The sequence below is a fragment of the Doryrhamphus excisus genome, chromosome 17 (genome assembly GCF_030265055.1).
Source record: "Doryrhamphus excisus isolate RoL2022-K1 chromosome 17, RoL_Dexc_1.0, whole genome shotgun sequence".
In the NCBI taxonomy this organism is placed as follows: domain Eukaryota; kingdom Metazoa; phylum Chordata; class Actinopteri; order Syngnathiformes; family Syngnathidae; genus Doryrhamphus; species Doryrhamphus excisus.
In genome coordinates this window covers 1,019,394-1,035,485 of record NC_080482.1, presented here as the reverse complement: position 1 = coordinate 1,035,485, position 16,092 = coordinate 1,019,394, and the positions used below count along the sequence as shown (strand labels likewise).

The window sequence follows — 16,092 nt, the reverse complement described above, 5'->3', positions numbered from 1 at the left end:
AGAATTTCAAACGTTGGTTGGAAGAAAATCAGATATTGCACAATATTGTACCATCAAACATCAAAATTGTTGACTTGATTTGGACTTTTTCATGTGATGCTAATGCTCGTCCACCCTGTGTCTAAACCATGAAGGCACATCGGGTGTGTTTTCCAGTTAGTGTACAATATGGCACGCTATTTGTTGTGTTATTAACTCATTCAATCCCAGACATTTTTCAATGGACGTCTCCTTCCATTGCATCCATTGATTGGTCTTTCAAGGCACATCGAATATTGTGTTTTCTTCTTTGTCAAATGATTTATTTGCTTCCATATTATTATATTGTATTTTGCAGCCATGATCAAATAAAAAGCAGAAACTTAAAGTGAGAAACACGATTTAGCTAAAAAAATAACTTGTGACAAAACAAAGGTGGTGTGAGTTGATCGTCTTTAATGAAGGTAAAACCAGCCTTAAATGTTCATTCATCTCATTCATTCATCATTCCTACGCTCTTTGCATTTTCTAGTGTTTTTGTTTGTGGTAAAACTATAAAAACGTGTTACATTTTTGGCTTTTTTAATTAATTGGATTTACATTTTTTTATGGGTTAGAGTACATTTTCAGCTAAATTGGACCTTCTGGGCCGGATTAACGATGTGAACCTAATCTCCTCACAGAATTTACTAGAGGTCACTGGGACATTATTTGAAATTGCAACACAGACAAAAAGACCAGTGGGGACTGCATTGAAGTTAAGTTGGATTCAATTTCAACGTAAACTGTGGTTATCCCAATGCTTTCATCAAAGAGAACAGATATCGACCTTAGCATTCACCAAATAACCAGCCCACCCCCATCACTAACTTCTTTCATCGCCATTCTAACAGGAACATAGACAAACCTTGACCAAGTCAACACAATTCATGGAATATTTTCATTTGGTGACTCCGGAAGAAGGACTTCCATTCTACTCATTCCTTTCTCTACGCTTAATTCAGATTGAATTGGAATAGTTTGACTGACATCATATATGATAATAACATTATGCATACGAGGGAAAAGTGGCTGCCTTCAGCATTGAATGCAGCACAGACGTGTGCCATACGTATGTTGAATGTTTCACAATGTTTAATGATGCTCACTGAAGCTCCTACTTTATCTTGTCATAAGAGTCTGACTTTACACTCAATTACTGACTTAGTTCCAGTTATTAATTCCAGTTATATTACCTGTTAAACGTACGCGAGCTACGCTAGGTGTGTTTAGTGGCACACAATCGTTAAGACTGTTTTCTCCGTGTTGGATCATACTGTACCCATAAAAGGGCCTGAAGGACAGCGTCACCAACACATGCATGAAAACGGACGTTCTAAATGTCATGTATATCATTTCAGACCCAATCGGTGTTCCAAGCTCTCCAGATGAAAACAAGCTGAATCATGAAAGGCTGTTCTTCTAAAGGTTAAAAGAAGTTTGCAAAGTTATGATGACAGCATGGTTAGTCTTCTCCAAACACCACCCGCTGGGATTCAAACAATGAACAAGACTTGTCAAGAACATAATGGCTGGCATTTAAAAGCCTTAGTCAGGCTTTGTATTCTGTGGACTGATGTGGGCACACCTTCAAGTTCATTCCAATCTCCAAAGTACATTTACTGGGAACCAAAACTGGTACCTCCGGCCAGCGATGGACTATCATATTATATTATATATATTATAATACCAAGAAAAATATGTCAGGACTTTCATTTTTTGTTTTTAGGCCAGGCTGGTACAACATTTTGGTGTTATTGGGACAGTCCAAGATTATCCGAATCTGCTTAGTGCAAATGCAGTTGGCCAGTGAAATGAAACGTAGGAAGACGTCAGACGTCAGCGTGAACCAATCATATCGCTGGAGGAAATGACATGTAGGAAATTAATATTACAGACGGACAAACTGGCCTTGCTTCTCTCATTTTATGGTTTCACTGATATTGTTTTTCATCATCAGTGTACCAAGTCTCTGAGCTACCACCTTAGAAGGTAGAGGAGTTTGTGTCTTCCAATGATTCTTGGAGCTGAGTTGTGGGGGGGCTTCATAGCCCTGGCAGGACCACCCATGGTAAACAGCTCCTAGGGGAGGGACCAGACGAGACAGTCGGACTGACTTTACCCTGTCACTGCCCCCCCCCCCCCCACTGGAGCCAGGCCTGAAGATGGGGAATAATGGGGGGCGTCTGGTGGCTGGGTCCCATAGGTACGGCCCGGCACAGCCCGAAGACGCAACATTAGTCTCCCTTGGGCTCCGCCCTCCCATGATGAGTTGGCACTGATGGTGGGGGGGGCGAGGGGGGGATTCCGCTCAGATCTGGCAGAGCCCCCCGTAATTTCTCTTGAATGTTAGACTCCACCAGGGGAGCCGTTTGTAACGATTCTGTTTTACGATTCTTAGGTGTAGCCAAGATGTGGAGGCGATCCAGTTTGGGGGCTGCAGGATTGGGTCTCTGCTTTTTGAAGATGATGTGGTCCTGCTGACTTCGCCTGCTGTTCTTCAACTCTCACGGGATGGGTCCACAGCCGAGTGTGAAGCGGCTCCATGGTTGTCGCTCGCGGGCAGAAGATGAGATGCTGCCTCAAGGGGAGGAGTTTAAGAATCCTGGGGTCTTCGGTAGTGAGGGATGGACTGCGAGATCGACGGGCGGATTAGTGCAGCATCTGCATCGATGTGGACTCTGCATCGGCCCGTTGTGCTAAAGTGGGAGCTGAGCTGAAAGGCAAAGCTCTCAATTTACTGCTCGATCTACGTTCTTCCCTTCTTCCCCTCCTCGAGAAAAAAAGGTGATGTGACGGTGAAGGTTTGATAAAAACTGAAAATTAGGGTTCAGGGTTTTATGTTTTGACTGATCAAATGGATTAATTATTTTTCAATAATAATAACAATAATTTATGATGATTGCTAATTGCCAGTGGAAAAGTCAGGACAGGGGACTCGAAAAATAGGTAATTACGAATAAAATGATTTGTGAATACATTGAAGGGGGAGGGCAGAATTCCTGGTTGCATCCCATAACTGGCTACATGACAGGAAAGAACCATAAAATCACCTCAAATCAGACAACAGCATATTCTACTTCTAGAGAACATATGCATGGCCTTCTCCAAGATTCTCCATCCACTGTTTGTTCCTCAAATGCTGTATTAAATTACAGCTTTTTAACTGAAGTGTTTTCGTGGCAGGTAAGTCCCACACGGTACACATTATTGTTTTTGATGTTGATGTTTGCACGCTATGAAGTAAAGTGGGGGCTACCCAAAACACTAAACCCCACGGACTGCAATAGTACGTGATCGGCATCAAAAGGCATTGATTGGCATATGCCGATCAGATGATATTTCATGGAAATTGGCCGATACTGATCAGTGGCCAATGATGGGAGCATCCACATTGACAATTAACTTAACTTCTATTTCGATTTCTAAGTATGTCCACTATATCCACTCATGATCATGAACACAAACTCCATGACTGAACGACTCACCTGCCACACCACCGGCTCCATGCGATCGGCTGTGATGGACAAGCAGACACTCAACACAACAGTGTGAGAGCTGGAGGTGAGGACGCTGGCGATGATGGCGTCCCGCATGGAGAACGGCAGCATCGTGTAAACCACAAACACAATAAACAAGAAGAAGGACACCTGCGGAGGAAGACATGTCACACCTGTGAAGAAAGTGTCTTTTACAGAAGGTAGTCTATTGTTGTCTTAAAATGTTGTCTAAAAGTCATAAAAAAGGGAGCGTTAAATGAGGCAGTGTTTTTAAAAATCTTATTTTGTGAAGAAGTCTGGCCAGAGTCCAGACGTTCAAAAATTGTGGTTTCGGCATGTGGATGGGTACAAGAACAAGGCTGGCAGAGGATGAACGGCTTTGTCCAGTTTTCGGCAACGGCAACGGTAAATTCACCACACTAATTCGTCAGCAAAGCTACGTTTAAATAAAAAATGAAGATGTTCAAAATAATATTCGGGTCATTGAGCATATTTCGGTGTGCTAAAAGTTGACCCATATTAACACCAGGAGCTCTGCCGGCTTAGCTAAGCACCCTGGACTGCATGCTGCAGGAAGGGGGTCAGGAGGCACTTCTACCTCAAAGCTGTCACCTCTAATGCAGCATCGGGAGGACTTGGCATTTTTACACCAGCTCTGAACACACATTGCACAAATTGTAATACTCCCATGTGGCGCAGGGGTGGGGCCGATCATCTGCTGGTGTGCATGCAGAGAAAGAGGTCAATGTTCTCTCACGCCGCAGCCAGATGCCAGTTAGCCTTTCTCGGTTATTTTTGGGACATCGGGAAGGCGGGGTTAGTGTTTGAAGACAGCGAGACGAAGGGAGTTGGGAAAAACAAAAAAGTAAAAAAAATCCGATTAACAAAATAGATAGTGTACGTCGAATTTGTGAAATTTTTTTTTTGGCAAATATCATGCAAAAATCCAAGACTACTATTAGATGTTATTGTAATCATACACATGTCCGACTATTGAAGAATACAGACCACCTCTAAGGTCAACTGTTCAAGAGGATGACCAACAGAATGATTCTGGGAAGAGACGCCTTCACTTAAGTGACAGTGAAAATCAATTCCTGTATCCTCATCAAAAATGAATGAGTCTTCCCTGATGAAATCGGTACGACACGACTACAATACCGGTAACCTTTGTTTATCACAGTCAATCGGTTCCACACCCGAACTGTGATTCATTCTTCACAAATGAAGTAGTCAGAAAAAACAAACATCTAAATATGTCTTTTTTAGCATTACTGGAGAACTGAATATGAAATAGTCCATGAGTGGTATCATCCTTTGCGACAAACTCATTACAGTAATTTTTGTTTTTCAACCAAAAAAGTGATTCCATAAAAGCAGCAGTAGATGAAGTTCACTCATTCCATGACTTTCACAGCTTCTATGTATTCCTCCATTCGTGCAGGAAATCACATTTTTGAAGTGAATTTATCTCGTAACACCTCAAACTGAAATGGTTGACTTTTTCACTTGCAATGGCTTGTGACACGACAAAAGCTGACAAGGTGACCCGCAATGCCACCCGACCCTGGGCAATGCATTATGGGAAGGACGCTGCCACTGTCAAGGTAAATATCTAACCTCGGCACACAAACGTTGGAAACAGGAACCCAAAAGGTGGTCACTCCACGGTGCAGAGAAGTCAGCCACATGAAGAACCGTCATCCTGTCATATAATGTACGTGACCACTCATCCATATTCTGTAGAATCTTGGTATAATCTGCTACATAGGACTGGTAAGTACTGCTTTCAGTAGTCTAGGTCAGCATCACTTAATTAGTTGAGTAATATGGGCAGAAAAGCTCACAACCGTACAATAAAAAACTACAATCCTTAGTATACATAAAAGGATAGTAGTACACAGGACCCAGCATTGGTTAAGTGGTAAACACAAAGTAGAAGCTACTGTATATGGGAATCCCACGTCGGAGGAAAACAAGGCATTCATTTACTTCCCAGTGCCTGACGGCAGTTACTAATTGATGCCCAGTATCATCTATCGCCACAACATAATTTGCTTAGAGTGCACAATGTTTTTTCTTTTCGAAATGGATGCTCTGATATCCAATGCCACTAATTGGATCATGAAACCGGGGGATAATGGAAGGGTTGTGGGGTGAAATACACCTGCTGATTCTCCTTCATACCGACGTTTCATGTGGTAATGGAATTGGAAGGAACTTCCTTCAGTGTGGTTTCGGTAAGAATATGAGCATCCTTTCACCGACTATTACGTTGTCAAGGCTGTTTCACGATCCAGACAACCTGTGCTGCTTCCAGCCCATGAATCAAATCCTCAGTAATGCCACAGTGGGTTCATAAAATAAATTATGAAGACAGAGTGTCAGATTACATCAGGCTTTCAGTCCTCAGTCTGCATGGGATCGGCTTAAAGGTTTGATTTACAATACAATCATGTAAGGCGTACGTTCGTCCGTTAATTCGCCCGACAAATTTTTAATTGCATGCTACAGTTATTATTACACTTAAAAGCCACATTACAAAGGTGCTTAGTTTGCACCCTCTCTAATCAGTATGGGCTGTACTTCCAAACGGGGTGAATTTATGCAGCGCTCGCACCCAACGTTGCTCCAGGCGGTCGAGCGCTCACACACAAACACGGTCTCGGCAGAGCCGAGCATGTGTGGTGCCAACAAGCTCAGCGGCAATGAAAGAAACATGAGCCTCTTTATCATGCTGCATTTCTCTCCGTCTCAATGACTTGCTTCGCTCCTTTTTGGGGATTCGTTCTCATCCTTAGCTTCCGCACAATCCCTGTTCCAGAGTCAGACGGCGTCCTCAAGTCAATGAGTCAAATCAACACTTCAACCTAATCATTTGGTGAGTAAATAACATCGTTGGAATCTGAAGCTGCATTGATGAATACAATTGACATTAGCCGTCATTAGCGACGTAAGCCTCTTTCACACAGACAGGCTTTAACATACTGCATCACAAATCTGCAGCATCTATTGATTCAGTGGCGCCTTTCATACAGAAAGCAGGCTACTGTGCTTTCACACAATTCTAGAATTACACCCTAACTCTGTGTCACAGCGACAAAATGTCAGGAGAAGCGACTCTTCTCAAGCAAGGAAACAGCATTTGTTTTTATTGTCACGACTGACGTAGCATCGTTTTTGACGTAGCGACTAATTTATGGTTGCATTCTGGTCTTGCAACATCTAGGCATCTTGCACAAAAATCCAGACAAAATTTTAACATTTTCAACAAAAACCGAATCATACAAAAACTAGTATTGCGTATAATCAATGCTGTTTTTGGTGTGAGAGTAGCGTAGCATGGGCAATGCCAGCAGTATATTTAAGAAGTTCGGACGTATTTGTGTAAGTTTCTCTGTCTGGGATTGGGCGGCTGAAGGATGGGAAGGAGATGAGCAGGGTGCGGACATTTCTCTGGACCACACAGATAAGCCTTTCTCCCGAGCGTCAGCAAACAGAGGGGGCTTTGTGGGAAGCGGATAAGCATCCAATTGATTTCAGGTTTGAAAATGGAGCCTCAAATTTACACAGACCAAACCTGGGACTTTAGGGAGTGGAAAGGAAACGGAGAATTTGGATTCTCAGAGCTTTATTTAGCTTACAACATACAGTAGCTCGCTCTGCTGAAAGGGCACAACAGGGTTGGCTATCAACACGAATACCCTCGTTATTGGGTAGGAGACTATGTCATTATGGTAGACTCTAATTTGGGGGGGAAATCCTCACGCATGTATGAATTATAGTTTTTGACAAGCCGACAAGATGATGAAAATGTTAATTGACAAGGAAACCATGAGAATTTCTTTTAAAGAGGACCTATTATGCTCATTTTTCTGCCCTTTGTATTGAGTTGTGGACTCTTATAGAGCAGCTACACACAATAACCAACAGAGGAAGCTTTCCAGACTGGACTGTCCCAAGGAAAAGAAAGGTCAAGAGACACAAGAAGAAGAGACGTCACTCAAGAGGTCTCTTAATGGTAAGCAGCTTTAGCTTTACAGAAATGCCGTTGACAGATTAAAATATTGTTATTTTTCTGGTAGGGAATCAGGAACTCCAACCACTGAGGCCTGATGGTGGCGTCGGGAGGAATTGTAAACAAATGTGTCTTTCCCTTACAGCCGAGGAAACACTTCCTCAGAGACGGAGAAGCAGAGCTGGGGGGCGAGCAGGGAGCGTATCTGGCCGACAGTGCACGCCCATATAAGGACGCCCGGCATTCTGTGACATCACAAACCACGAGTATTATATTGCCTGTTGAAAACAAGAGATATCCCCAACTTCTTTCAGGGTTCAAACTTCATTATCTGAAACGTTTAACATGAGAATCAAATATTCTAACTACATTTATAGGTCGGAAAAGTGGAAAAAGCATCATAGGTCCCCTTTAAGTACATGTCAAATATTGCTATTTTGAATTCTCATTGGTAACCCACAAAGAATCTTAAAAATAAGCGTAAATATATCTACAATAAGGCCGCCAAGGGCGTCAATCCAAGAGTGAGTCAAGAATAACATCTCCCAGATAAATGTTCATTATCATAATGGCCTGACATTTTCAGCAATGGATAGAATAACATGTGAATCAGTACACAACGAGACGCCTCTCGGTGACCAACGAGTCCACATGAGACTCTAGATCAGTGTTTCTAGGTGCCCGTGAATGAAGTGAAGAGCAAAGCATTCAATGTGCTCTGCAAGTTCCATTAAAACGAGCTATATTTGGCTGCACAGCAAACAGCAGGGCTACGAGCTTGCCACTTTCAATTGCGATGTTGTCACCTAATACAAGTATAGTCCATAAATAAACCGTCATCAGAGCCCAACGGGGGAACTAACTTACAAAACACCAAATGCGGTGGGTTGAGCTCCAAGATAAATGGTTTTCCACAACGCTGAGATGTTCAAAAGAAGTGAATATGCACATTTCTATACTGTTGTTTCGAGAAATTTAGATTAAATAATGTTTGCTTCATTTATTTTCCATTGCTTATCAATATTAGCTGCCAGTTGCATCTATTCCTTTCTGCTCTTTCAAGAGAGAAGATGGATATAAAGCAGGGCTGGGCTAACCTTTGACCTGCCAGCCACATTGGCTTAAATTGGCGGAGGGGCTGGTGATGTGTAGATGGTAGCGGAACACAACAACATACTCTCTCACAGTAGACTCGACCTAAAGAGTAGACCGGATTGCTACAAAGTGACTCTGCATGCCCTTATCGCTTTGCGTTAAACAGGAAACAAAAAAACAAAATAAAAGCACAAAACAGGAAACATCGTGAAAACTAAGAAAAACAACAAGTCCAACCTGTCATGCGGAATATGACATAAACTGGTCTTGCAAGGATAGTAAGTCGGTTTTCTTTAATATTTCTAATTTAATATCCACCCTCTACAACTTCCATTGCATATTGCCGTCCATCCATCCATCCATCCATTTCCTCCCATAGCCAGTGAATATTGGTATGGCTAAGTGATGGGAACGCCAATATCGAGCATCCCTACTTCAAAGCCATTCATAGAAATCTTTACTGAGTTGGCAGATGAAGTGATCGCTTTCTCAAAGTCTTTTTTTGGCAACCATGAAATCTCCCTGCAGGGCATTCAGAAGAATTCCAGTTTCCGGCACTTCGACATTGGCCTCGTTTTCACACCCGTGAGGTATGTTTAGTTATTTATTCCATCTATGAATAAATTACAGAGTGCTCCACATGATTTCATAACAAAAATAAATCCACCACAAAATTCTTGGTCTTACCTGGTCCCATGGACAGACAATCCCTCCTGAAAACATAAAAAGGTAACCCATGGCAACCAAGCAGGCCCAGATGACGAGGGAGAATACTCGAAGGAGCTTCTTGAAAATGGATTCGATGCAGACCAAAACAAACACGGCCAGGAAGATGGCCAACGCCGTGGGCACAGTGATTACAAAGGCCATGTGGTCTTCAACGTTCTGGAAGAAGAAGTGTAGCATGAGATTAAAAAGTAGATTGATATTTTGATTGATTACAAACTCAAGTCATGCTTGTGAAGTTCTCCACATGTTTGAAAACTTGTATTTGAGGGAACAACTGCAGTATTTGGGAAAGGAAGTGTTTGCCTTTTAAGAGCGTGGATTTGATGGCATTTGAGCGCGTGGAGGAGGAGTGGGCGGTAACTGCCACTTAGCAACCGAACATGACATTGAGTAGACGAGCGAGACAACGCCTTCAGGTAAAAGTCAAACCAAATTGTTCATCGTGGATGACTAACTGGTGCCCAGTCCAAGTTGTACTGGTCTGATTCTCCCCCCAAGTCGATTTCCTGCAACTCTGAAACAGATAAATGATGGGAAATGGATGGATTGATGGATATAAAACATGCAGGGGGAGGGAAGACACGGATGATGGTGCTGAGGCACGTGTCAACATGTTTACAAGACACTAACGTCATAAAAAGGGGGCTATGCCCGTTCACGTAGAGCTACAAAAACACCTAAAAACATGGCCATTATGCAAATGACCATCTATATCAGAACCCTCTAATGGGCTCCTTTTATTTTTATTTCTTTTGGAGCAAAAGAGGGACAGCACTTTCAAGGATTTATTAATTAAAGATTATTTTGACTTTGACAAATCAGTTGCATGATAAAATACTGCAGTACTTTTATCGTATTCCATGACTACCTGCCAGCGTTGACCCTGTACAAGGGCGTACTCCGCATACTTGTTGACAATTGGAAGATTTCCTCATCGAAGGGATATGACTGCAGAAACCAAAGACGTTTATGAATAATTCAACTGTGTCAATTTTATATAAGTCAGCAATATTGATGACATCTTTAAACTAATCTTTTTTAACTGAGAGTACGGTAAGTAAGACGTGAAGTTGAACCCCCCCCCCCCCATTATGCATTTGACTTTTCTGTTTCTGACATATGCTGATGTGAAAGTTTTCATCAAAAATTCAGGACGTTCTTTCAAGGTGACTGTAAGAGGTTGGCGCCATGTAAGGTGACACCGCTTGATGCCGCTAGCCACATATCGCAGCCTCGACCAATGGGCTGAGGTGCCAGGGACAAAGTTGGTGTCACGGTTCGGCTTCATCGCTTTAAAGTTCGACCCCAGGATGCAGAGAGCGGGACCAAATAGCAGGTAAGTAATATTTATTCTGGCTATAAGAAAAGCAGAAAAAGGCAAGTCAGGTAGCAGCAGGACAAACAAACAATGATCCAACACAGGGAGACGCACACACCTGAACTAAATAGACACAAATTAGGGACAGGTGTGGGTGATTGGGACAACGAAGGAAGACAGGGCAAAGACAGGAAGTTCAATACAAAATAAGTGTTCAAAAGGGAAACCAAAGCCCAGACAGGGAACATAGACAAACTGTCACGCACGAACCCACACAGGGCGTGACAGTTGGGTGATATTCATAGTATGTCCAGCCACATTCATCAAACATCCATAAGATTTTGGCTTCGTTTATGTCGGGTGAATGTTACTCCCTACTTTGCATCTTCTATAAGCAATGACTTGCAGTTTGCTGACACAGATACCTTATTGATCGCCAGGGATTCAGTATCATTCACCCGTGGTGACAAAGCTGTGTCCTGGTGTACTTTAGAAAATACAGTAAAGGATACATTCAGGCTGCGGTGTTATCGAAGTAAAGGCAGAAATATTGGATGTTTTTACGCAGTAATCTGGCACCACTTCACGCTTAACATTTCTACTTTATCACAGTTTTCATCCATCCATCCGTTCATTTTCTACCGTTTATCCTCACTAGGGTGGTGGTATGCTGGAGCCTATCCCAGCTGCCTTCGGGCGAGAGGCGGCGCCCACCCTGGACTGGTGGCCAGCCAATCACAGGGCACATATAGACAAACAACCATTCACACTCACATTCATACCTATGGGCAATTTGGAGTGGCTAATTAACCTAGCATGTTTTTGGAATGTGGGAGGAAACGGGAATACCCGGAGAAAAGCCACGCATGCAAACTCCACGCAGAGATGGCCAACGGACAATCGAACCCAGATCTTCCTTTGTGGCCAACGTGCTAACCACTCGCCACCCTCAGTTTTCAAAATGTTAATAAATCTATAAAAAATGAGAAGTTGAGCTGTGTTTAACTTTAGAGGTTCCGCCTGTATGTGTAATACTGCATGGACCCAAATATAAGACTGTATTTTCCCTATTTAATTTTTTTTATGTGGTTGTACAGGATATTTGAATTTGACACATTTATACATGCCGACCAGTAGGTGGCGCCAAAGTCATGCTCCCATAATTCATATAAGTCATTTAGTCCAAAAACGGGCTTGAAAAAAATAGTGTCGTTTCATAGTTGGGTCAATATAGTATTTTTCATGTACTTGCCACTTTTTCTTTCATCTTAGTAATACTGATCTTTGCATCTGGTTGAAGGTAGCCCCCCCCCCTCATCTTTCCTCTTGTCTCTTGCCCATGCATGCAGTCAATGCAGCGGGACAGGCGAGGGTGCGTGTGGTTGCAGAGAGAATTTGTCTCGCCCAGAGCAGAGCTCCCAAACAGAGCAGGATTTAGGTCATCCAGCTCGCAGGAAGGGGGGATGTTAGGATACAAACCAAAGAGAGAGAGAAATCCGAGAAGGTGAAAGATGGCAGGCACAGAATGAAGACTGGACAGAAATAGAGGAGGATGGAGAATAAAAAGGGTGGAGCAAAGGTCATGCCGATCTCGCACAGACAATGCAACGAGGCAGGATGTGGGGCGGGAAGACTCGCCGTCGTTGTACAACCTCCGCCTAGAAATGCATTGTTGGCACTATTTATTTTTGGAATATTTTCAGAAATATTATCACTGCAGATGTAGAATATGAAAGAGATTTCAGTGGGGCTCCATCCGTGTTTCACCATGGAAAACATCTCTCTCTGTTTAAGTTCAACTCCAGCAAAGCTGTTACACTAATGCTAATCTTGGTCAGACGTACTCGTCCACTAATGGGACAAATAGGACTTGTGGCTCAAGTGCTGAGGCAAAAAAGGAAACAGGATGATTCCTCAGAAAGATACGTCATCATGGGCAAAACCACGAATGTACTTATGACAAACTATAAACCCCTGAAGACTGTTTATGCCTCTGCTAGTAACGCCACAGTTTGGTGGCTCATCAGACATGGATGACATAGAAACGCATGGAAGCAAGTTGCTGATATTATCTGCTGATATTATTATCTGTTTGCATTTTGCAGGCATCCTCCGTGTGTGACATGGCTATGTGATTCTCTTCACAAGAGTATTATAATAATCCCTTCTTATGAGCGCTTCCATCAGAGATGGAACATGAAAAAGATCTCTATTGCTAAAATATGTTCAACTATGACAATTTCAATCCTCACAAACACAGAGGTGCTAATGAACACGTATGTCATTCAACAGTGGAGCGTTCATGTGCTCTTATAATAATAATATTTATTTCACATGAATATCTTCAGTGATTGACAAATCACGTGGAAAATATTCTTTAAATATATTATATTCTGGTTTGATGCTACTGAATTTTTCTGTGCTTGCAAAACTGTCAGTATTCATTATTAATAACTAATTACCAGCAAAGAAATCAACATTTGTTCAGAAGAAAGGGGAAAAATCCAAACAAACTACACATTAAATTTTTAAAATACATGCTACTGTAATAAAGTTCAATTAAATTGGACAAAATGTTAGGGAATTGCAGACTAATTCACAATTATGGTTATATTGATATCACGCCAGTGACAATAATATCCCAATATAGCATTGAGACATATGGTATATACAGTAATCCCTCGATTATCGCGGTTAATTGGTCCCAGACCTGAGCACCATAAGTCAATGTCCATGAAGTAGGATTCCTTGTTTATAAATGAAATATTAGCATAATTATGGCTTGAAAATATGTTTTTAAACATTATTACAGCCATCTAGACATAAAATAACACCCATGTAGTCATTGTACAAAGTGTGGCGGCAGCATGTATAAGAAAAGGAAAGTAAAAAGTCAAGTGAAATTAGACATCATAATCAACGCAGTGACCCTCACATGAAGGATAAAGATGGATAAAGTTTATTAATCATGTGAAACGACCTTCTCTTATAAAACGGACAGTGAAGTGGTCTCATTACTGAGACGTCCTTCTCACGACTGCCCTTCCAGTGCAAGACATCCGCACGCATAAAAGGAAGGAAATGTTTGGTTTGGTTTTGACTTTTTACTATTCTCATTCTCATCTCATTCTTGTATTGAATCATTTTATGACTGTTAAGTCCTGTACTGCGTACCCTGGGTGGCTAAGGTGTTCCTGTCCGTATAACGTCACTAACGACACTAAAGGCCAAGGCCCACCTGGATTTTGCCCCGCCCCGGTCCTTAGATTTAGACTTTCTGCTTTTTTGGCTTCTTCCTTGCTCTGAATGTCAGGCTTCAAAGCAGAGGTGCTCTAACCGAGCCAAAAAGGGGGGGGGGGGCAGGAAATCAGCTCCTGCTTTCTGTAGTCCGGTCAACCGTGAGCCCCCACGATACCTAATCCCTTACCTAAGCCCCCCCCCCCACACACACTTTTATCTCGGCTTCTCCTCACATTAGTGCTGCCATGTGGACCACTTGCTGGGGATGTGCACGTGTACGTCAGCATTTGTCAGGCGTTTGGCTGTGTATGACTGGGGGGGGGGGGGGGGGGGGGTTGTGTTTTGATTGACACCTACGGAGATGATGTGTGTGCGTCACATGCTCCTGATCAACCTTCATCTTGGTGTGATTGTTCATGTCTGTGTTCCTATGTGTCCTGGTTCTCCCGGCGCCACTGCTGGAATTAAGGACCGTCCTGCCGCCCCACAACAGGAAGTGATGCCCGAACGCTGCGTTTGAACATGTGCATCATGGATGTGCGGCTTTGGAACTTACCAGTCCCGATGCAAAGAACACGGTGAGCAGAGCCAGGCATGCCCCCATCACGATGAGCAGCAGGAACACAATCAGAGGATGCTGCTGGCTCATACAGTAGTAGGACTCGTACAGCCAGTCCCGGGATCTGCTCCTCTTCTCCTGACCTCCTTTACCCCGCTCCCCAGAGTCCCTGGCCCGGTCCAGGAGGTACCGCTTCCTCCTTATTGCCTCTTGCCACATGGATCTTGGAGCGGAGAAGGGAAAAGCTGGAGAGAAACCAGAGGAGGTGGAGACGTCTGAGGTAATAGTTTCCACCACGGATGAGGGGCAGTTGCTGTGCTCCACTTTCCTCCTGCTGCTGTTGCTCCTTCTGGGGACCCTGCTGTGAGGGCTCCTGGCGACCCCCCCGACCTCCTCCCTTCTTAAGTCCTTCAGGCGGATACTCGTGAAAGGTGGCTCTGAGTCAGAGGCGACGTGCGCTGGCCGGAGAGGTGGCAGGAACGCACCGAGGTTTGAGCGCAGCATCCTCCACAGCCTCCTCCTGCCAACATGTTGGAGCGGGAAATGAAGGCAGAGGCTGAGTGCGCTTTGGAGTGAGAGGGAAAAAGTGGGAGGGAAGGAAGGGTAAAGGGAGGGGGAGACCACCACAGGGGGAGGGGAGGAATAAGAAGAAGGTGCGGCAGCTTTAAGGAGGAAATAAAATAACATGGTGCCATGTTTTACTTTGTGTCCACTACTTGTCCCACTTAGTTAGTTAGTTAGTTAGTTAGTTAGTTAGTTAGTTAGTTAGTTAGTTAGTTAGTTAGTTAGTTAGTTAGTTAGCAGGTTTACACTGACGCTACCTCAAGGACTGAATGGGTTGCCATCTGTCAGCTCAACCTTTCAAAAATGAAACAAAAACCGAACATTTTTGCTCAATTGTTCAGGTCCTTAGTTTCACCTGTGACCTGCCATGCTCCTCCTCCAATCAACTGTCTCCAGGTGTGAAAACCCACCTGTTAACCCATAAATTTTTCTACCTGACTGCTGCGCCCCGCCCCTCCCCGCCCCGCTTTTAGCCTTGTTTTAGCTTTGAATGAATGTTTGGATATTGTATTTTAATGCATCGTTTACTCTTTTTATTTCTTTTGTCTCTACTGTAAAGCGTCTTTGAGTACTCTGAAAAGCGCTATACAAATAAAATGTATTATTATTATTATTATTATTATTATAGCTGATCTTGACTAGGACTGCCCTAAGCTACATTTTATTTGAAGACGCCCCCCCCACCCAGACAACTGTGGTCACCACATTTGTGGGACCTAACTGACCCGGTAGAAGCAGTAGTTATACGTGTACTTTGAAGCAGTACAAATACATTTCAAAGTAAATGCAAATCGAACCCGTGCCCTTTGCTTTAAAAGGCAGCAGCTGTACCGTTACACCACCGGGGACTGGCAGGGGGCTGATGATCTCTGCCATGTTATTCTGTTATTCTGCCGCGTGCTGTCAATCATTGGGGCAACGAGCGTGGTGTCATACTCTTCTCTTTTTTTCTCCTTCGCCTCGGGCTGACTTGGTGCTCCATGGCTCGAGGCAGCAATGCCTTGATTCTGAGATGAAACATAAAGTATACGCCAGTATAAGTCAAATACTT

At 43.3% G+C, this 16,092-nt stretch overlaps 1 protein-coding gene across 3 annotated transcripts in view; it reads right to left on the bottom strand.

Annotated features, from left to right (window-relative positions):
- The window catches only part of adcy2a (adenylate cyclase 2a), a 33,641-nt gene extending 18,199 nt beyond the window's left edge, over window positions 1–15,442 (bottom strand). Inside the window, exons 1-3 of one of the 3 annotated variants that reach the window (XM_058052766.1) lie at window positions 14,475–15,442; window positions 9,319–9,516; window positions 3,507–3,668 (exon numbers count right to left, since the gene is read on the bottom strand). In XM_058052766.1, coding sequence (XP_057908749.1) covers window positions 3,507–3,668; window positions 9,319–9,516; window positions 14,475–15,164 — 1,050 coding nt within the window. In that variant the 5' untranslated portion in view covers window positions 15,165–15,442. The remainder of the gene's footprint in view (window positions 1–3,506; window positions 3,669–9,318; window positions 9,517–14,474) is intronic. The other 2 variants (XM_058052767.1, XM_058052768.1) reach the window with 2 other exon arrangements.
- Window positions 15,443–16,092: the final 650 nt, after the last annotated feature.